Genomic DNA, 23,721 nt, shown 5'->3' on the forward strand with positions numbered 1-23,721 from the left:
TTATTCTCATTTTCAAAATGTTGCTCTTGGTTGTCACCTTCTCCAGGAAGTCTTCCTAACAGCTGCCTCCCTCACCCCTAAGACTGGGTCAGTTCCTTTCTCCTCGGTGCTACCTCTCACCTTTCACCTCCTCTATTGGGGCTCCCAGGGTCCTAGACTCCAAGTGTTTATGCAGCATTTGCTTCTCCTGAACTGAGCTCAGAAAGTATGTTATTCCTGCCTCAGACAGACCAACGCCAAGCTCCTTGGGACACACAAAAAATGTATACTCAATTTGTGTTTTGATCTCTGAACCAAGTTTTCCCAGGGCACGTTCAAATATCTGTATACATATGTTTTCCATATGGCCCTTAATGCTTTGCTTGTTAAAATCTAGTCATTCTCCAAAATCACAGAGCGAATAAACAAAGATAGGGTTGCCTACTATATTAAATTTGTTCCTCATCCCAAAGCAGCTGTCAGATCAATCAGAAGAAAGCTGCCAGAAATGGACATGGGGACAGGGTCTCAGAAAGAATCCAACCAAGTGAACAAGAGAAGAAACCCAAGGCTTTACACCGTGTTCTTCAGCCAGATCCTCTGAGCTCATACAGACACCAAAGCACACGGGATGTGGGGCAGTCATGGGATTAAAAACGAAGTTCTTACAGTCTGGGTTTAAATCACAGAAATCAAAGACAATCCTTGCTGCCTAGGGAAGCCGAGAAGCTGAATCACCACTAGATCCTAAATGCCACGAGGGCCAGGTCCCGCCCACTGTGCTGCTCTGCTGTGGTGTCTGGGAGTGCCCAGCACAGAGATGGTGCTCAACAAATGCTCAGCTGCAGAAAAATTACAAATACTTAGAACCAAAAGCAATTTGCACAATCGCCCGGGACCATTAACAAAGAGGCTGCAGTAGCTTTAATGGAATCAATAGCTAGACATCTAGTCTGAACCGGCTCTGCACTCTGGATGAGGCATACCGCGAGGTGACGGCGCGCTCAGTGTCAAGTCAGGGGCCACCAACTTGACTCTTCATCACCTAACCCTGCTGGGTAATGGTCTGTTCCTGTGTAACTCAACCAATGTTATTACTCTGTTTAATTTTATTTAAAGTAGATACGGACACCGTTTCTTCTTTTTGCCCACCTTCCCCTGATGAAGTCCTGGGCTCTCCCCTGGTACATGATTCAACCTGAAATTAATGGTAGGACTACAAATCCTTTCATTTAAGAATATCTGAATATTTAATAAGCATGTTAGAAAGTATCAGCAAACATAGGTCTCAGGTATTCCTTCTTCCAAGAAGATGATAAAAAAAAAAGTCAAGTTTGTTTTAAAACGGAACCATACAGATGCCCATTTTGGAGATTATTACAGCTACGTGGCTACCACACGCGGTTCGGGTTCCTAGCAGCCACCTTTTACAGGCTTACCCCAGGCTCTGAGTAAGGACGGACCTTGGAAATAGCGCAGGCCTGAGATCATTTAACTCTCAGGGAAAACACACACACACACACACACACACACACACAACACACAACACACACACACGCACGCACTACACGTATTCAAGCAGCTCTGACTTCTGCTATATACCTCTCTCTATATATAGATAGATAGATAAATAAATAAATAACATTTAAAAATCCCGGAATTATCTACAGAAAGCAGCAGTCAGTGCTCAACGCTGCGCCGAGCCACAAATGGAACACACTACCACACATCAAAGGATGACTCTCGTTGCAAAGGGACCTTTATTCCAATGAAAGGTTTAAATTATAGTCCGCTCTCAATGCCAACATTGAATGCTTCTTTTAATGAAACCAAACTCGGACAGCAAATTCGAAATATTTTGATACCTCACCTAAATCATATGGTAGACAACTCTGTTACATCTTGTTACCTGGAGATAAATTAGGACTGAGCTTGAGAACTTGCAGGTTTATTATTTAAATACACAGGTTGGCAGTCAAATTTAGAAATGAAAAGCTCTATTACTAACACCTCTCGCCACTGGCCCCACACAGCCGCCAGCCCTTTTTTTAAAAAGTGAATATTTGTTTTAAAGAGATGGTTACTGTTCTCTACTTACAATTTCACCTCAAGATCACCTAGTAAGCAGTAAATACTCCCTTTATATGAAACTAAAAAAAAAGAAAGAAAAACCCAAAAAACCATGGTATAATAAAATTAGAAGGCTTACAGCACATTCCATTCCTCTGGTAGAATATTTGTCTTTAAAATTAAAGAAAACTATTTTTTAAAACTGTTCTCACACATTAAACTTCCAAGGAAATTAAAGAAACAGGGACAGAAAGAGGGAAGAAAGGAGAAAAAAATCATATTATGTACATACACACACACACACGTATCGACACATAAAACAGTGCTTCTTACCCACCTGGAAAGTACACTGCAAAGGTACGGTGGTGCGGAACTGTTCTGAGCAAGGACATAGCTGACCGGGCCACAGAGCACTCAGCCACCCCATCCGCCAGCCCCCTTGGCCTTCACTTGGCTTGCATCTCCTCTATTTGTTTCCACCCACCATGTGCAGATGCCTCTCTACAGACATATGGACCAAGATGATGAGTCATCTGTCATCCAGAATTCTTTTCTTGACCTTTTCACATTCAATCACCTTTAGCACACTCAACAGGCACGTCCTCCGCAGAGCATGTGGCCTGTAACATAAGGAGTTTAAGGCTGAACACAGAACGAGGCATTCCTAACACTCCTCACTTTGCCAAGTGGATTTATTCCAGAGCTTTAAAGGAAAATCACAACTGAAAAAGTGACCAGATGGGTCTTCAAGGAGAAAGATACAAACGAAATCAGCAAGGATACTGACGCACTTCACTAAAAACAGGACCGTGATGTAAAGGAGCTTCGCTCATTCCCCCCGAGAGAGAAAGTTATGGCCAAAGCACAGCACAGGAAGTGTTCCATAACCGAAACTGACTTCCAACTTCACATGGCTAAATATTTTTAAAACTATTTCTGAACTTAACACTTCATGTAGTCACCAAAAAAAATATTCGGGTCCTGTATATCATATAAAACAAATAATAATAACAAAATATCCTATCCACATAGCTCTTACCACATGGCAAGGCTTCTTCTAAGGACATTACATTATATTCACTTACTTCATCTTTACAAACCCTTTTCTAACCCCCATTAGAAAATGAGGAAAGAAATGCCCACAGAGGTTAAGATAATTTGCCCAAGGTCACAGACTGGCAGTAAACAGCAGAGCTGGGATTCAAGCTGGGATTCAAGTCTGGCACCCAACCGAGCTTCGTGGCTACTACACTAACCGCCTTTCAAAAGGAGTTTAACCTTGGGGCGCCTGGGTGGCACAGCGGTTAAGCGTCTGCCTTCGGCTCAGGGCGTGATCCCAGCGTTCTGGGATCGAGCCCCACATCAGGCTCTTCCGCTATGAGCCTGCTTCTTTCTCTCCCACTCCCCCTGCTTGTGTTCTCTCTCTCGCTGGCTGTCTGTATCTCTGTCAAATAAATAAATAAAATCTTTAAAAAAAAAAAAAAGGAGTTTAACCTAAATGATCCTTTTTTAAAACAGATTTTTAAGTTTACAAAAACTACACAAAGTTTGCTTTACAAGGTGACAAGCTTTACAATGAAAGAATTTAAACCAGTCAAGTGGAGGCAACGTCAAAGCTTACCGATCATGGCAAATGCCAACACAACGAGTACTACAGGACTACCTTGTGTGAGTCGGTGTGTAGCGCCTAGAGAAATGAATGTGGCCTAGAAAAGTGCAGGGGAGGTGATGACAGCCAAGACACAAAAAGCTCAAAGCTGGGAAGGCAGTAAAGAAAACACCAGGGCTGCAGCAGCTAACCTCAGTCATTAGAACTCCTGTCAGTTCTCTTTCAATCCATTCTCTCCTTTCCATCCCCCTGCCATTGCTCAAATTCAGGCTTTCAACCTCCCGTGGTCCAAATATTCCAACAGTCTCTTATTTTGGCTTCTAGCCTCCAGCTCCTCCCGGCCCCAGCACCTACTCCCTCCTCTGCTGCTAAAAGAACCTGAAACACGAATCTCATCAACCCTCAACAACTTTTCAATGGTCCCTTTAGCCAACAGTTTGCAATTCTACCATCTTTGTACCGAATCAAACACCATCCACTCCACCACTTCCCCTGCGGGTCTCCGCTTGCAGGCCCAGGAAAATACTAAGCTATGTCACCCTTCTCTTACCCAGTCCATCTGCCCCTCGGCGGAGAATATCTGCATTCCAACCCCCATTCATCAGCCTGCAGAACCTCTATTCATTCTCTTCCATAAAGTTGTTCCAATCCCTCCCCCCACTGCCAGAATATAATTTTCTTCTCTGTGTCTACAGGGTCCATATATACACTTCTATTATGCTATCCGTATCTAATATTTTACACACCTGATATAACCCCTTAAGGAATAGAGACAGTGTCCCAGCATTTTATCAACAACACCTAACAGTTTCCGATACATCACAGGAGCTTTATTCATTATTGCCTAATGACTAAGAGCATGCCCTCCACAGGCCATGATAGCCTTTCTCTTCCAGTTCCCTCTAGTCCCATGAGAACAAAGTTCCAAATTTCTAACTCCAAATTCTAGAAAGATATGACCCACTTTATAGTTAACTTTTCAGAATACCTACAAAGTCAGGAACAGATGTTAAAGAATAGTTCACGAAGAATGTTCCACAGAACAAATCCTGCAGGGTCTCGGTGGGTGTTGGGAATAAGGTGGGGGATTCTAAGATCCAGTAAATGCAGAAGACGTCTCATGACATCTCCTTCTGTAAAGACTTAAACTGTACGGTCAAGAGCTAAACTGCGTTCTCCTATTAAAACTAAGTAAAGAAAACTTGTTTAACTTTGACACTTACTACCTGCGGGCACTTACCTAAAGCCTCTGTTTTCCCATCTATGAAATGGGGATAACGTATATACTCCATATGGTTATTGCAGGGACTGACTGAAACAGTAACTATCAGGTGTTTGGAACAATGCCTGTACACTTGAAGTACACAATAAATGCTAGCCGTTTTTAATATTTAACTTAACACAAGGTCTGTTTTCTTGTCCAGCAATTACTAACACTGCACACTACATACTTTGAGAAACACCGATACAGAAGAAAGACCCCACCATACCAGTCATTTTGGACATTCATGGCCCCAGACTTTAAGAGAACTAGAGGCGATCAGACAGTTTACATGTAGGACAATGCCTCTAGCTTCTCCGTGGCTGGCACACATCAAGGTTTCACCTGTCACAACTTGCTGAAGCTTCAGTTTCACCAAATTAAGACAGGATCGAGTGCCTTGTGTGAACTGAAAACAACTGCTCTGCAATGGAAAGAAGGTTCTTACAGATAAATCTCATTAGCTGCCATTTTGTGTTCCTAGAAAGTAGCATGTTTGTCAAGTTTCTATTTTCATTACATTAAGGAATCTTGCTATTTAAGAATAAGACAAATAATCCACCCAGTCCATTTTTCCCTCTTTAATACTAGGCAAACTTCAGTAGAAGATTCTTAATTTTGGCTTCATGGAGAATAACACTGTGCAGTATGTTATCTGTGAGCACCTGCATGAATTTCCTAGGTGAAATACCACAGCGCCATCAAGGAGCCCACACCCAATTAGGAACCACTAACTGAGTCTTTAAATCAGGTCCAGGTATTACTTAAATACGTATTTAAAAAATCATGGGGCGCCTGGGTGGCACAGTCGTTAAGCGTCTGCCTTCAGCTCAGGGCGTGATCCCGGTGTTCTGGGATCGAGCCCCACATCAGGCTCCTCCGCTGGGAGCCTGCTTCTTCCTCTCCCACTCCCCCTGCTTGTGTTCCCTCTCTCGCTGGCTGTCTCTGTCAAATAAATAAGTAAAATCTTTTAAAAAAATAAAAATTAAATTAAAATAAAACCATATCAAAGGGTGTATCAGGTTTTTTTATATCCTTTCATAGGTAGCTTATGCACGTCCTTCTACGTGTGTACAGTAACACCATGCCATCCTTCCGTGTTTATGTAAGCAAGAGTATATGGTACATACTCTCCTGCAGCTAGCTTTCTTCCTGTGACAGAGTATCTTAGAGCTCTATCCATGCCAACACAGAGATACACATTATCTGGTTAACAGACATACCAATATTTAAGCCATCACTATGATAGATATGTAGGTTGTTATCAGTGTCTTGCTATTTACAAATAATGCTGAAAACAGACAACCCTGATGATACCTCTTTAGGAAGAAAGCCGGCGGGGAACTGCTGAGTCAAGAAGTACAAAGATTGCTCAGCTGCCCTCCAAGGTTGCCCATTTTATACTCTCAACAGTATTTATTTCCTACACACCTCAACAAAAGACTTTCAAATTTTCTATCTTTGTTCACCTGATGAGTGAAAATGGTAACTCGTGGTTTTAATTTATGTGGCTTATTATGAATGAAGGAACCTCAGATTTAAGATGAGTTATACTTATGACAACTTAGTCATGGAAACAATCAGCACCATCGAAACTGAAACAGTAATGGGAATTCAGTAAGGTTGGCTTCAAGTCATTGGCTCTAGGGATGGCAGTTTGGAGACAGGGAAATGAAATGGCTTCGCCACGGTGGGTTTCTATCATGTTGCCAAATTGGAATATGCTTAAGTCAATGACTGAAAGTTGAGAAGAAAAAGTATTTTGCAACGTGTAAGAAATTAAGGGAGTGTGCATAACCAGCTATTCAGAGAAGTTCAGCTTACCCGTGGGTTCAACTCACCATCTAGTAGCCAGTGCTGGCCGCGCCTATTCTCTAGCTCCGACATCATGACGCGTGTGATGACATGATCCGGAACCAAAAGACCTTTCTCTATGTACTGCTTTGCCATATCACCAACTTCTAGTAAAAAAACAAACAGGAAAAAGAAACACTCAAATATCTTCAAAAAAAAAAAAAAGAAAAAAAAAAAGCTTACAAACTCCTTTCTGATGGTTTTGTCTTCTCTCTCATTCCTCCCTGTTGGAATGCGGGGAAAGTTATAGGTAGATGTTCGGGGGGTAATTTTTAAAACACTGGTTTCAATAATAGTGGCCCCGTCTCCCATTTGTCTCCTAAGGAATTATAAAAGCAGCTTTTGACGATACACAAAAATAAAAAGCGTATAAATGAGGCAGAGAAGATAAAAACAAAAACAAAGTTGGAGTCCAGCAAGAGGGGGAGCACGAAAGGGCTGGGAGAGAAGTCCTGGAACTTCCTAGGAGAGCCGCAAAGCGGACACTGAGCCTCCCAACAGTTTCTGACAAGAAGGAAATGCGATCAGTGTCATGGTTCATGTTTACAGAAGACTAAAGGAAGATGGGAAACACAACCATTCCTTAGGGACCAAAGGAAAACATTTCTGCTGGTCTTCTAGAAAGAATGCTGGAAAACACCAACAGGTTTACTTCTTTTCATGCACCTCAATGTAAGTAAATGGCACCTGCTGACACGGTTGTAAAAGCAACTCAGTGTTATTAGTGGAATGCCAAGTTCATAAGAGGATATGAATTTTTAAAGTTAGAGAAAAAAATGTTTCTATCTTATTTTAAAATAACCATTTCTTATATGTGGAAATCGTGAGTTGGTTCAGCAGAACAAACTATCAGTTTAAATCTGTGAAATTTCTAGGAACTTAATTTTTTTTTTTTTTAAAACAAGATGAAGTCCTCTCCTCTTCAGAGAACTGAAGAGGAGAACGAACCACTAAGAACCACATTCTTGACAGGCCAATTACATTCTTATAAAAACACTAAACCAGAAAAAAGCCCAGAATTACTCTGTCCCCACCTTCACCTTGAATTTACCATAGAATCTTTCCCTCCCCAGGCTGAGTCTACACTCCTAACTCGACCTCGATGCTGAAACATGGGCTGTGAAGAGCTCCAGCACTTGACGATGACTACTGGACAAGAAGCTCAAAGTCAGATCTGATGAGGCTGATTCACTAACATGCTGAAGGAATCCACAGCAAGAGACACCACGTGGGCAAATGTGGCTAAACGGGCATATGAACAAAATACATCCATTCGGCAAGTATTTACTGACTCTGTACTAGGTAACAGGTAATAAGGCACAAAAGGAGTGAACAAAAGTTGCAGCTTACTGATATTTAGGCAGGGTTACTTTCATGAAGGGTAACAGTAACAACCGTTAACCAAGTAACGTGCTATGTTAGCATACTATATAATGTGCTATACGGGCACTGTGCTTTAAGCACTTTATACGTGTTATTGCCCTGAATCCTCATAAGATCCTCACCTTCAGACAGGAAGTAACACCCATATTTTTTACGACAGCTTTACTGAGATACAAGTCACACACCATAACACTCACCATCTTAAAGTGTACAACTCAACGATTTGTAATACATTCTCAGTGTGCAACCATCACCACTACCCAATTTCAGAACATTTTTATCACCCCAGAAAGAAACCCTGTACCCATTAGCAGTCACTCCCCACCCCCCCTCCCTCTGTCTAGCCCCTGGCAGCTACTAATCCCCTTTCTGCCTTTACAGATTTGCCGGTTCTGCACATTTCACATAAATGGAATCAAATAATATGTGGTTATTTTGTGTCTGGTTTTCTTCACTTAACATAATGTTTTCTAGGATATTATTCTTCCGTTGTGTGGATAATACCATATTTTGTTGAATGGGCATTTGCACTATTCCCACTTTTTGGCTAATAGGAATAATGCTACCACGAATGTTCACATGCAGGTTTTTGTGCGAACGTATGCTTTCAGCTCTCTTGGTTATACCTGTGTGGTATGTATATTGTACATCTGAAAAAAGCCACTGTCAGATAGTAGGCCTGGAGAAGCTGGCAAGTTTGGTGCTGTCCTACTCTGCAATGGGCAGGCCAGCCCCAGAGCCCTCCTCTTACTCCTATCTGCCAAACTTTAAGATAGATTGAAACAAAAAACATACATCTTCCAAGGTGAGAGACCAAGATGTGAACTAGCTCCAAACATCCCATGAGCAGACCATGAAAGAGTAGGAAACATCTTATTTGGAAAAGAGAAGACTCAGAAGGATGTAATAATTTGACCATATCCTGACACTTGACACATGGAAAAGGCATTACTTTACTCAATCCCCAGGGTTTAAGATTAGGCCTAGTTATGGGAATTACAAATGGATAGAAAAAGTTGCCTAAGAAATGTCTGAATGGAGATTCAGAGACTGCCTAGGAGGGGATATTGTGGAGGGATTCTGAAAACGGGTTGGGGATTAGGCTCCATTGTTTAAGGTCCCTTCAGATGAAGATTTATGATACTGGGATACATTTGGACTCAGGAGTCTAATGCAGAACAGTATCCCAATGGTGCCTCTAAGCACCTGCTAGATGATTCCATACGTACTCCCTCGGACACCTCAAACTTATCATGGCCAGAATCATACTTTGCCTTCCCACCATGCTCTTGCCCTGGTGTTTCTTGCCTCAGTCAGTAACATTACTCTCCTCAGATGTCACCTCAGAGCAAGCACCAGTTGTCTTGGTTTTCTTGACTTCTCCCTTCTAACTGAACGGGAAGTTCCCGCCATTACAGTTCTACAGCATCTGTCAGATCCAAGACAAATGATCAAAACACACAAGTGCAACAGTCACTGTCGTGAACAAATGAGTAAACTCTGAGGATGGCTGCAGGGTGAGGTCCCCGTGAGGAGAGAAAGCACAATAATGCCCCAGATGACCATGGTAGTTGACAGGAGAGCACAGCTTATTAAAAATCAGAGCTCAGGGGCGTCTGGGTGGCTCAGTTGGTTAAGTGTCTGACTCTTGGTTTCGGCTCAGGTCATGATCTCACGGCTGTGGGATCAAGCCCTGCATCGATCTCTGTGCTCAGTGCAGAATCTGCTTCAGATTCTCTCTCCCTCTTACTCTCTCAAGTAAATAAATAAAATCTTTAAAAAATAAAATAAAATTGGGGCGCCTGGGTGGTGCAGTCGTTAAGCGTCTGCCTTCAGCTCAGGGCGTGATCCCGGCGTCTGGGATAGAGCCCCACATTAGGCTCCTCCGCTGGGAGCCTGCTTCTTCCTCTCCCACGCCCCCTGCTTGTGTTCCCGCTCTCGCTGGCTGTCTCTCTCTTTCAAATAAATAAATAAAATCTTAAAAATAAATAAATAAATAAATAAATAAATAAATAAATAAATAAATAAAATAAAACAAAACAAAACAAAACAAAATAAAATAACAAAGGGGCACCTGGGTGGCTCAGTTGGTTAAGCATCTGCCTTCAGCTCAGGTCATGTTCCCAGAGTCCTGGGATCGAGCCCCACGTCAGGCTCCCTGTTCAGGGGAAGGTCTGCTTCTCCTCTTCCCTCTACTTGTACTCTCTCTCTCCGTCAAATAAATACATAAAATCTAAAAATAAATAAATAAATAAATTTTTTAAATTAAAAAATAAAAATAAAAATCAGAGCTCAAAGAATGAAGCAGTGAGTTACACTCCAAAACCAGTTACAAATCTTTACATAGTGAAGAACAGACAACTGGCCAAAGAATCAATAGACAAAGGATCTCACAGCTAAGATCAAAGTAGGTCCTTTGCTTATAGCAATGCTCCACCTGCTACAAAATCAAAAGATTGCTTTTGTGGTCTTTTGCATGTAGGTCTATCAAAAGAATCATTATATTACTTAAACAGTCAATTCTCAATTCTTAGCTTACTTCACTTCTCAGTAGCATCTGAAATGACTCCTCTGCATAAATATGATAGCTAGAGTGATCCTGTAAACATTTTTTAAAATTATTACTTTATAGTAATCGCTACACCCAATATGGGGCTGGAACTCACAATTCCGAGATCAAGACCTGGATGCCCCACCGACTGAGTCAGCCAGGTACCCCCTCGAGTGCGCCTTTTAAAATGCAAGCCAGCTGCAATCCTCCAGGGGCCTCCCCTCTCAGAGTACAAGCCAAAGTCCTCGCCTTGGTCTGCAAGGCCCTGTGTAATCAGGCCCTCCTTCTCTGACCCCACCTCCTACTTTCCTCTCCATTGCCCACTCTACTCCAGCCACACCAGCCTCCTTGTAGCTTTCAGATGATCACAAGCAGGTGCTCGCTTCGGGGACTTTTCATTTCTTGCTCCCTCTGCCAAGAGCACTCTTTCCCCCCGAATCATCAATCAAGCCCTCACTTCATTCAGATCTCTGATTAAGTATCATCTCAAACAGTCCTGGACCCCATCTAAATAGCACAAGGACAAACACATCATCCTCTAGTCTCTTATCCTACTTCGCACCGTTTTCTAGAACTTCAGATCTTACATATTATATATTGATGTATTTTTTAATTCACTTTCTATCTCCCCCAACCAGAATATTATTAGCTCATTCAGAAAAAAAAATGAAATACTTTGTTCAATGCCATTATCCTCAATACTTAGTAATCTGGCATATGTGAGATACTTCATAACAATTTGTATGAATGAATGAATGAATGAACGAACGAACAAATGAACACTTTGAAGACGATGGATACCCCCCTACACACACACACACACACACACACACACACACACACACACACACACAATCAAGCTTATCTTTCTGTGTATCTATTATGGAACCATGATCCCAAGATCCAATAGGCTCTGCCTTGCCAGGTTATCAACTTTTTCAAGGGAGTTAGGAGACACAGTATGATTCAGTACTACTTGAGATGGCCCTGTCAGGTTTCACAGTTCAGTCTTATTTCATCAAGTTATTTTAAACCATGTACAGAGGTGAACCAGGTCGAGTAGGGGAAATGAGGAGAAGGAAACACCATGAGCCAATGATGTAGAAGCTGCTTGGCATACCTAGAGGAACTGAAACGTACCATGAGAAAGAGAGCTAGACAGGTAGGATAAGGAGTATGGACTTTGAAAGATCTTTTTAGTACATAGTTTTAGGAATGCCATTCCCACAGCCAATACCAGCTACTTCATTTACAGGGCCCAGTGCAAAACGAAAATATGGAGCCTCCCTGTTAAAGCATTTAAAATCTGTAAATGGCAACAGCAGAGCATTAAACTAAGTGCGAGTCCTTATGTCAGTACACAGATCACATGCCCATGGCGGTGTGACGTTTGGATTGGGTTGGCATGGGGAAAGCAAAGGAGCCTGTGACAATAATCCAAATAGGAGACAAGGGACTGCACTAAAGCAGAAGTGGTGTTCGGAGTCATTCTGCCCCTTGAGAGAGCACCTCTGAGATGGGGAAACTGAAGGAACCCCAGAAAAAAGGGCATTTTTGCTACCTCTATTCTTCCTAGGACCTCCAGAGACCCCTGCCTTACACATGTCTTAAGGTATGTCCTCCTTGTAAAGGTCAAGGAGTTAATTATTTCTGTGCAGTCGTCCAGCACAACAGTTAACGTAACATCCAAGGAGTGACCGGGCAGGACTGTCATGAAGGTTTTCCAAGATCACTGACTCCAGGGTGTTAAGTGACTTCTAGAGGACAGCTAAGCACTTGTTTTATCCAATTCCTGGATGCGTGAGAGGACATGTACATAAGACCACAATCCTCAATAAAAACCCTAGACCCCAAGCAACGATGAGACTCACTCTCCTTTTCCTTTCTGGGTCTCCCAGACACTCTGCCTGTATCTGCACTCTCTGTAACCTCCATGAACTCTGCTCTCACTTCCTACCAGCTCTCCTTTGATTCCTATCCTGCACAAAGCCAAAGACCTCTTGGCTCTTCCTGCAGGACCCTTCTGGGTCCTCAGACCCAGCCTACCTACATTACCTTGAGTTAACCCACACAGACAAGTTTAAAATAACTCTGTTAATCATGTTATCCAATTTACTAAGTAAGAGAAAGATCTAACTGCAAAATACTTTTCCAACTATTTTTGGCAACCTTGCATCTTCTCTGGAGCAGGACAGACAACACTTCATCTAATCTGATACAAAATCAAATTGCTACCTACTGCACCTTTTAAGCCCCATCTGAATGAAAACCTGGAAAGGTCAAAAGCCAGAGCAAAACAGACTTAATGGTGTATCTGCATCTGAAGGAAGACCTTGCTATAACAACAAACTGAGATAAAACACTCTCAGAAGACCCTCCCGGTCCAAACACCAGGACCTTCATCTGCCCTTGTCAGTTTGCTTGGAAGAGAAAGTAGTACCATTAAATGCTAATGCTAGCATGCTTGGAAAACACACCCCAAAGAAAGGCTGTGGACACACAGAGCCATACAGAGCTTCTGAATCCTTAGTGTGTACACACACATGCGTGTGCACACGCGCACACACACGAGTAAGTCATAAACCACCAGAAAGTTTTCAAAAATAAACAATACATTTGGAGTGCCAAAAATAGGCCAACAGCTTTGCATTTTTTAAGCTTCATAACAACGAAAAAGAATATCCATCATGTGTTTATAAGACTGAACAGAACACGAATAATTAAGGCCACATTTGGAAAAACTTTCCTCAAAAGGAAAAGACGAAGTGTCAGATTACAAAATGATATATATTACAAAATTATGTGTATATATGTACAGATATATATTATCATCTTCTACGTTAAATATATTAGAAAAAAACCAATATTCCATCTATTTTACAACAATACAAATTCTGCGCATCTTAACCTGTTTCATTCAATTACTACTAAATATAAATTAAGATAATCTTGGTAACCTTGAGAAATACATACTTTCAATTTCTTTTTTTTTTTTTTAAGATTTTTATTTCTGTATTGAGAAAGAGAGACAGCACGGGCAGGGCCAGAGGCAGCGGGACAAGCAGACTCTCTGTTGCGTGGGAAGCCTGATGCGGGGCTCACTCCCAGGAGCCGGAGATCAGGACCTGAGCAGAAGGCAGATGCTTAACTGACTGAGCCTCCCGGGTGCCCCTATATTTTCAATTTCTAACTATATCAGATAATATACAAATCGTCAGAATTTAAGGCCAACTGGTAAGTTGTGTATTTAAGATAATACCAAAGCTTAAAAGTTTATGATAATACAGAACTTAAGACTACCTGTTAAGCTGGCCATCTCTCTAAAATTAATGCTTCCAGGATACAGAGAAGTTATTTTTATTGGCCTCATTTCTTTCACATTAAAGTTTACCACTTTCGTATTAATTGACTGACACAGATTATTGTATTCAGGGCAGTAAACACGACAAAACACTGTCAGCTGCTCAATGGGGAGGATGTTAGACTCATATTATGAATTAAGACTGGTTAAAAAGAAATTATCTTTTTTCTAAATAACTAAGAGAGCCAGTTTGGCAAATGACATTTCTTCAGAAAATCCACAAGAACACACGGATATTTAGATTGTATGCGATCCATTCATTAACCCCTTAAATACTCAGTACAGCCAGCTTAAACATTCCGGAAACTGAATGACCTCCAAACGCAAATTCAACATGGGGAAAACAGATCACTATCATGAAAGAGGAGGAAAAATGGCCCACTGTCCACTGAGGGGGTTAACTGGAGAACATGAGGTCTGGTTGGTTTTGCAGTTCACATACTCTCTGAATCCACCATACATTCATTCAGCTGATGCTGATTAAGTGTCTACTACGTGGGAGGCCCCGTACCAACCTGATAGGAGCTTAGAGCCTTGAGCCTGAACACTGGGATTGAGTGCGAACTCTGTCGGGTAGAAAAATTAAACAACAGTTACCACAATTAAGTTATACAGCCTCTTATGTTGCCAGTAAACTTCCATATATTATGAAACAGAAATAGGTGATTGGTCACAAACTAATGAATCTGTTCAAACACTGAATCTGCCAGCTAATTCACCGCTGACCACTGAAAAGTTATCCCTGAAAATACTAGTCCAGAACTGCAGAAAGCCAACCAGATTCCCCTAGTTCTGGACACTGGAGACAAAAAGATTTGTTTTAACAAAGGCAAGGATTAAAATTGCAAGATAATCAACTTTAGTCCAATAAAATCCACCACCAGCCTGGATGGAAGTTGTATGGGACCAAACCTCCATTACTATTAATACTTTAAGCAAAAACAAACAAGGTTTTTTTATTTCATTTGACTATGTCTTCTCTCTCTTTAGCATATACTTTTTTCAATAACCAACCTCGAAAGTGCCAGCATAAGGACAACTATGTCACATGTTTGGTGGCAAAGACATCCAATCAGTTGTGCAATGAGCCTGCCGGCATCCTATGAGAGACCTCCCATGTTACCCCACGTCCGCCCCAGTCACGCCCATCACTCAGAACCACAAGCAAGATTCTCTTCCTCGGGAACACACCACCTACCAACCAAAATTATCTGTGCATCTACTACACACCAGGCACCATGTGAGCCACGACAGATACAGACCTAAGAATAACCTCAAGAAGCTTAGGATTAGGAGAGAAGTGGAACAGAGTCATGGACAAGTCTTTTTTATTTAAAAAGTGTGAGCTCTGGTGTGCATGTAAGCAACTGGGAAACAGCCACTCTGTCCTCAGAGGCAGAAAAGTTGACCAGACTGAAAAACCACTCTTCTTGGCTCGATGTGGAAAGGGGAGGACACAGGGCAAAGCACTGCCCCCAGAAGAGAGGGACAGACAGGCAAATACAGGAGTCCCACATTCCCTGAGCAGAGACGCACAAGTGGAAACCACCCCAGGAACCAGGGCCAGGCGGGAAAAGCTGAACTGTCATTACTTCAGGGGACCCAGGCATAGGGGGAGCCCCACAATACTGTGAGATTTACTTCCAGGAGCTCGACCAGGTTCCCACAGTAATAAATACTGGAGAAAAATCCCCTCAAGTGTCCACAGCGGGAGGGGGAAAGGAACCATTCTGCAACAGCCAGAGTGCTCAGTTCTTAGCAATTCCTGATGGATCTGGAGAGGGAAGGAAGAAGTTAAAGGACTCCGTATTTAACTTTGGAAAATAAACAGCTGCAAAGAGAGGGCTCATAATTAGGCCACTGAAATTCTAAAATGTCACTGTGCCTCTGGTATAAATCTCAAACTGATCTTACCTCCCCTTTAAGGCTAGGCTTTGATCAAAAGATAGGATTTAATAATCAGTAGCTTCCTTCTAAGAGCACTTTCCCCCCGTATCCCAAGACCTCATGCCAGCGTTTTCCACCCTGCAGCCAGAGCGGACCAACCTGCACATCTGATCATGGTGCATCCCTTCTCAACAGGCATCAGTGGGGTTCTAGCTACTGCCCATTCAGCGGCTTCTAAGTCCTCCCAAGACCTGGCCCGTGCCCACCTCTGTAGCCTGGTGGCTTTTCTCCCTTCACCCACGTGCTCCACCCCTCTCCATCTCTACTCTCCAGCCCAGGTCTCTCTTCCCTCTTCAACTTCCCAAAAAAAGGTTAGGTACCCCCCTCATCATACATATATATATATCTCCTGTCCTCCCACTCCGCAGCACTCATCAGGTTTGCATTTCATTTCTCATGCCAGTCTTCCCCACCATACAACAGGGGATCGTGTCTGTCTGGTATACCACTGTCTCTGACGCACTGATTCAAAGCAGACATTCAATATGCACTTGAAGACTGACTCGTCCTTCCGACTCCATTCATCCCCCAGAGGGCCAGGGCTAACTGAATCTCTTAGAACAGAGGAAGCTACTCATGACCGAACAATCAGATCTAGATACAAATACTTCAACTACCTATCCGCACTCGAGATTAAGAATTTACACTGGAATACCTCTTTTCTAGTGAGGACTTACACGTTCAGTTCAGTTGCACAAAGAGGTATCAAAAACAACTACATGGAAGTTATCATAAGTGAAGTTCACTGATCTTGCTATTCTAAGTCCGCCATTCACTCAAAAATACTTACGAGGCAACTATACTCTGGGCCATGTTATAGCACGTTTCCCTACATGTCAGGGAAACAATGGACCATCAGAAGTTTCTCTTGTATGCTTCCGATGGCTTGGCCAGGCATCAGATAGTTGGCAAACTGGCTTACTTCAAAACAAAGTCAAGCTCTAGGAATATACGGTGTCCTATCTTTTACCGGCACAACCAGAAATAAAGTTTAATTTTATGTTTTCTTGCCTAAAGAATCTGCCCATTTTTACAAAAATCTAAGACTCGCAAAATTAAACTTGTATATTCCTCAAAGTACTGCTGAGGGATACACGCATATATGGCAAAATATATATGGTAAAGCAAGAGAATAACAACCTTAAGATGCAGGAGAGCAGTTGGGAATAATGGATAAAGGGCCTATGGGGGGTGTTCTTATCCCTCAGGCTGAGTGGCAGATACACGATAGCTATCCTTTGAAACACATAGACCCTACATACCCTCTTTCTGTTCTGATTGCCTATAAAGTGAGGGCAAACTGGATACAGAAGACAGAGCTGGACAAATGTCCACAAAGCAGCAAATTCCCAAAATGCCTTCTCATTGTTCAAGCTAGAAAATGCGGAGTGAAAGGCCCCTGTAAAAGAGCTTGATTTCCACTGCCCACTTCCAGTATCATCCCGTCTCCAAACCTTCTGTCACTGAGAATGACCACACACACACACACACACACACAACACAACACACCCAAAGGCACGGTCAGAAAGGAACTGCAGTTCTGTGACTGCAAACTACAAGTTCTTTATCCCCCCACCCACCCACCCACCCACTCATAAGAACATTTTGGCACTAAAGTTGTTACAAAATGAAGAAAATCTTCATTCTATGAACTGTTTATCGTCGATATCACTTTGATGAATCTTTTGGTAAAACAATAAGCTTTACAAAAAATCATTGTTAACAGATATCAAATTCCTTTAAAGGCAGAAATTATGGAAGAAAGGCATTTTGGCACCTCACTCAAATGACTCATTTCAGAAGTCCGGTATCCACCCTTCAACTGGCCTTGTTCAAAGCCAGGCTTTCTTTTCTTTCACAACAAAAAGACATGGTTTTTAATCACTCTCTGACACTTGTTATTGGTAGCTATGAAGAAACGTCTGAACCTCGTGTAATGGTCAAGAGCTTACACTTCTGAGCCAGACTGCCTAGGTTCAAATCCTGGCACGGCCACTTTCAGGCTCTAAGACCGGTCACATTGTGTGTCTGTGCTCCACGCCCCACGCACCTCACAGTCTGCACGACCAGATGTGGTTGCTACTTCTATCTACATTTCACTCTTCTGGTTAAGTGGGGTTGTTTACAAATCCTCCACACCCGATCAGTAAGCCTTTGAGGCTAGAGACCACCTCATTGTAACAATCAGTAAGTACCGCTTTACTTGAGATGAAAAACTATCCTATCTTTAAACTCTGCATCCTCCTGTCTCCAAGGTCTACAGATTACTAGATGAACTTCCATCTCACTACACCCCCTGCCTTATCTTGTTATGTATTATATTGTACAACAATCCCAGCAACCATAGTCATGACTTCAAGGCATTAAGACTCAGAAAAACCTTCTCAATCACAAAGTGAGAATTACAGGCAGCAATGTTTCCTTTAAATGTTATCTTAATTCTTTGGCACTGAATAACTGCATAAAATAAATTACTAAATTAAGCAAAACACTGTTATCTGATTTAACTGCATAAATGGACATTTCATCCCTTTTGTCAGTGGTTCTCACACCTATTGCTTCAGTCTCTTCAAGCTGGTGAAGAAAGATCCTTACCACAGGCTGCACTTGGATCCCAAGCCTGACCTCTCAACAAGAAAGGATCTGTCCCTACAAGTGAATGTTTGCTCCTCCTAAAGCTATCTGACATTCTTAAACACCCACAAAATGTGTATGAGTCAACTCTTACAGATTTCTGAGATTAAGACTCCAAAATATTCGCTAACAGAAGAGGCAGAAAGTTTGACATGAAAAAAACAACTTATTTTCACACTAACAGGTATGTACATGGAAATCCCCCCAAAGTGAGAGGTTATACTAGGCTACACTTCCAAAAATCTGCTACCTCTTTTTGAGCTGAATCTTCTTCTGGGCGTCTGTGTGACAAAGATAAGTTTTATTTAAAAAGCTTCTTGATAAATCACAAGACATTAAGGATTGTAAACTATTTCTAAAGAAGGTAACAAAAGATAGCTCCATTTTATATAATATAATAGAAAACTTTGAAACTATAAAGTAAGACTTTCATCCTATTTGCACTTTGTTCCTTTGGACCAAGATGACATGTCTCTTCTGAGTGACTTTACATGGAGCACAGATGTTCAAAACCTGCCCTCTGTCATTTAATCTTAGGGTACAATGTCTAGCTCATTGCAAGGACAATTATTATTGGTGTTTTAACCATAACGAATTATAGCTAAAATTATTTGAATCTGTGATCTATATAACAATCATTCCCTAAGTCAAAAGAAGGTTACTAGTAAAAAGATCTTTCTTTTAACCTAGATTTGAACTCAAATTTAGGTAAAGTACAAATGGGCACCTCTCTACCACTAATTGTGAGATTAGAAATGAAAAGATCTCTAATGTGATTTTTTTTACTGAGGTAAAATTGACATATAACATATTAGTTTCAGAAGTACAACATAATAACTTGGTATCTGTAGGTATTACAGAATCATGACCACAATATGTCTAATGAACATCTGTCACCAGACACAGTTACCACCTTGGATACGAAGGTGCGATTTCCTTTACCTGGTTTTGTGGCCCCGTGTGCGGGCAGGAGGACCAGCTTCCCCAGTATGTGTCGAACCACACCAGTGTGCTTCCAATCACCAAGATTCCAGGGGAGCTGAGGAGACGGACCTCTGAGACTAAGGAGCATCTCCCTGCTTTGAGGGGCAGCCCCGGTATGGGCCCTCACACCCACTCCCGATATGAGGAGCGCGATCCCGACCAGACCGCAGGCCTGCACCGTCTCAGTGCTCCGGCACACCTTGCCTGCAAGCCCTCCTGCAGATGAGGGCCAGTGCTCTGTTTGGCCTCTCTGCTCTTCTCTCTCTAACCAGGCGGCTGCATATGTACACTCCCTTAGTCTAATTTTGTACCCTGGGTCCAGGGGGTGTGTTTCTATAATGGCCAAGATTACAAATACGTATGGACAAAAGCCATGACTCTGGGTAGGAGAGGGGCTCGCATTACCGAGAGAGAAGGTGATCCAATATCTAAGTACAAGGGAAATCCAGCAGATTCTTTATCCTTAAGCTTTCTGCCCACACCAGCCGATCAATTATTATTTGACACTCCATACGGATTCAAAGAATGAAACAGTGCAGTAACCTCATTTTAAGAATTTAAATAGATCATGAAAGAAAAAGATATTGGAGTCTTAGAAGCCAAAAAATTTTGGATGTCCTACGTCAGGAGCATTTTTTTGGCCCCGAATGGGAACACATGCATTATAAACATACCATGAACATCTGGCCCAGTACCACATGCTGCCTGATATAAGCAGCAGAGCAGACAAAGCAGACTGGGCTGGAAGCAACAGAAGCTGGGCAATGGAACAAATGGGAAAAGGCAAGTAATCTGAAAGGTTTGCCAAAATCATAAATGAGTTTTAGACCCACAGCGTTTCAGCACCTCGTCAAGCTCACGTTCCGCAGGTGGGCCTCGGGCGCCAGCAAACCAGGCACCCGCAGCCCCGCGGAGCGGGACCGCACTTCAAATCTCAGGAGCCCGCTAGGTTTTCCCTGCCTCCCCTAGGACCTTACCACAACTCCATCACTAGCGCATTCAGAGGACAGGGAGGAATTTCACTTTTAAAGCAACATACAAAGGAATTCCTTCATCTTGCAGAAGGCCCGGGGTGTGGATCTGCCCGTGCCAGGCCCCTTGTCGGGGCCTCTCTGTGCAGATCAGCTAAGGGAAGCTGCCGTTTCCTCCAGCGCCATCTGCTCCAACAGGGTGCGTGGCTATTGCTGCCCGTGAGGGTTCTTCCCTCCTTCCCTCTCCCCCACCCTCCATCCTCCACCTCCCCCCCAACCTCATAGCTTTCTGGCAATGCTCTGGTGGAGAACTACTGCAAAATCCCAAAGATGTGCCATGCTCACCAGCCTCCTAAGGCTGACAGCAGACAGCCCTACCAAGAGAACGGGGAGTGGGGGAACAACTGATGCTAACACTCTATTATGACCGGGCTCCCGGAGGGGTCCTAAGGTCCACTGAGCAGGCAGACTAGCAATCATCCTTTGACACCCAGCAGGACGAATAGCACCGGTAATACCAGAGGGAAGCTGCTACAGAAGACAGCATGCAGGGGCCTCAATAAAAGTAGAATTACCACATAATCCAGCAATGTCGCTTCTGGGTATTCATCCGAAGAAAATGGAAACACTTAAGAAGATATCTGCACCCCCACGTTCATTGCAGCATTATCTACGATAGTCAAAATATGGAAACAATCTAAGAGTCCAGCAATGGATGAAGGGATAAAGAACATATCGTATTAAAATAAAAAAAAATATATGGTGTCTATACACACACACACACACACACACACAATGGTCTACACACAATGGAATGTTACTCAGCCATAAAAAAGAATGAAATCTTGCCATTTACAACAACTTGGATGGAGCTAGTATTATGCTAAGTGAAATAAGTCAGTCAGAGAAAAACAAACACCGTATGATTTCACTCATATATGGAATTTAAAAAACAAACAAGCAAAAGGGAAAAAAGAGCGACAACCCGAGAAACAGACTCTTCACTACAGAGAACAAACTGATGGTTGCCAGAGGGGAGGCAGGCAGAGGATGCGAGAAATAGGTGACGGGGATTAAGGAGTGCACGTGTATGGAAGTGCTGAATCACTATATTGTACACCTGAAACCACTGTATGTTAGCTAACTGGAATTTGAATAAAACCAATGACTGACTGAATAAATACAGTGTAACAGGAAAATAATACCAGAAGCATCAGTCGTTAAACACCTATGAAGTGCCGGAACAGTGGCTGCCGAACTGCTGTCAGGATCACTGTTTTGTTTTCTTGAAACTAAAAAAGTACTTTGTGCACAAAAATGTTCTGTACACAAAAAAGGAGAATATTGTAAATTTTCGGATGGGTGTCATTTTATGTATTTGTATGTATATACTCAAATGCAAGCTTAAATGAATTCCTACTGTTAAAAAAAATAATCAAGACAAGTTAGGTTATACAAACAAACTTTATTTAACACTACGCGAAGTGGACAGTCTCCTTTCAGAGATCCACAAAATGAGGCAGAAGGTAGGAAGGTTTTATAGAATAAAGGACAAAGGACAAGAAAACATGGAAAATATCTGAGTGGGTGGGGCCACAGAGTCAACCTTCTTTCCGGTGAGAAGGCCCAGAGCTGCTGGCCTGGCCTTTCTGGGGACTGGCTTACTGGATACACTGCTTTTCCGGTCACATGGAGCATCAAAGGGGCACAAAAGTTGTCTAAGTTTCAGTTTGCTGACATAGCACACTGGGCAAGAACGGTTCCATCTTGGGCCTCAAAACTTACGTCAACACTATTATGGGGCACATTTTTTTTTTTTTTTAAGATTTTATTTGACAGAGAGAGTGCACAAGCAGGGGGGAGAGGCAGGGAGAGGGAGAGGGAGAAGCAGGCACCCCGCTGAGCAGAGAGCCCGAACAGGATTCCATCCCAATCACGACCTGAGCCAAAGGCAGAGGCTTAACTGACTGAGCCACCCAGGCCCCTAAGTGGCACATTTTTAAAAAATTGAATATTGGACCAACCCTTATTCTAATCCCATATATGCATTATCTCGTTTAATTCTTAAAATACGCGGAGGCGGTACAAGTATTATTCTTGCTTTGCAGCTGAAGAAATGGAGCTACAAAGTAACTGAGCCACTTGCGGGCTGGCTTCCCAGGAAGTGGGATCAGAGCCCACACTCAACCCAGGTCCAATAAATGCACAGCTTCCCATGCCCGCCTCCAAAGCCTACTTCCACTTCCTCAAGCAACTGGTCTATTCCAATCCCTCCCACCCTAGAATCCTCTGTTCAACCATCTACCCTCCCCTTCTGAAGGAGAACACCTCAAGGACAGGTCTTATTCAGCTGAATGACTTCAACTAAGCCTCAGGGAGCAAAGGATTCCTTCAACAGTTTTAAGTTGAATAAATACATAAAGATGGGATTTTTTTTTTAAAAAGGAGGAAAAAAAAGCAAAATAAAATGTAGCAAGAAAAAATAATAAACCCTGACTCTTGGGGGCCTGACCCAGGCAAAGGGAAACTAAAGTCCTGGTAACACTACTCGCCTTCTTAGAGCTACTACAGGAGGAGTAAGAAACGTTATCTAAAACTTAAATCAGATTTTTAAAAACATAACACTAAAGTTTTAAAGCATGCTTTGTTCCAGGTTCTCTGTTCAGGGAAAACAATGAGTTTTTAGCTCAACAAAGGTGGGTCTACGATTGATTTTGGGAGTTGATGAAGAGGTAAACTGTTCTGGGTAAGAAAGAAACAGGTACTGGAGGACTGAAAGCTGGGAGATAGATAGATAGATAGATAGATAGATAGATAGATAGATAGATAGATAGAGACAGAGCAAATTCTCCCGAAAGGAAAAGAGCAAGAAAGTAACAAATTAACTGTAAACTAGGGGATGGGCAGGCAGAGCAGAGGGTGTGCGAAGCATGGCTGACGGGTTTCAGGACGGTGGCGGCTAACACGCCTTGCCTGTCAACATGTTGCTTGTGCCCGACTCCAATCATCATGCCCAAAACTTCAACACGACCACCTCATATTAGGGGTCCTTTGGGAGAGGAAAATACAGGTAGTGCCCAACAGGGGACGAAGGAATGCAGAAAAGGGCGGCCCTTC

At 42.5% G+C, this 23,721-nt stretch overlaps 1 protein-coding gene across 8 annotated transcripts in view; it reads right to left on the minus strand.

The window, feature by feature from the left end:
- The window catches only part of AK4 (adenylate kinase 4), a 62,492-nt gene that overhangs the window by 20,514 nt on the left and 18,257 nt on the right, over positions 1-23,721 (minus strand). For 6 of the 8 annotated variants that reach the window (XM_040627192.1, XM_040627191.1, XM_040627194.1 and 3 more), the window contains one exon: positions 6,761-6,880. The exons of 1 other annotated variant lie outside the window; for it this stretch is intronic. In XM_040627192.1, the coding sequence (XP_040483126.1) occupies positions 6,761-6,880 (120 nt within the window). Of the gene's footprint in view, positions 1-6,760; positions 6,881-21,179; positions 21,277-23,721 lie in introns of those variants that run through there. One more of the 8 variants, XM_008690774.2, reaches the window with a different exon arrangement.

The sequence above is a fragment of the Ursus maritimus genome, unplaced genomic scaffold (genome assembly GCF_017311325.1).
Source record: "Ursus maritimus isolate PB19 unplaced genomic scaffold, ASM1731132v1 scaffold_12, whole genome shotgun sequence".
NCBI classification, from domain to species: Eukaryota; Metazoa; Chordata; class Mammalia; order Carnivora; family Ursidae; genus Ursus; species Ursus maritimus.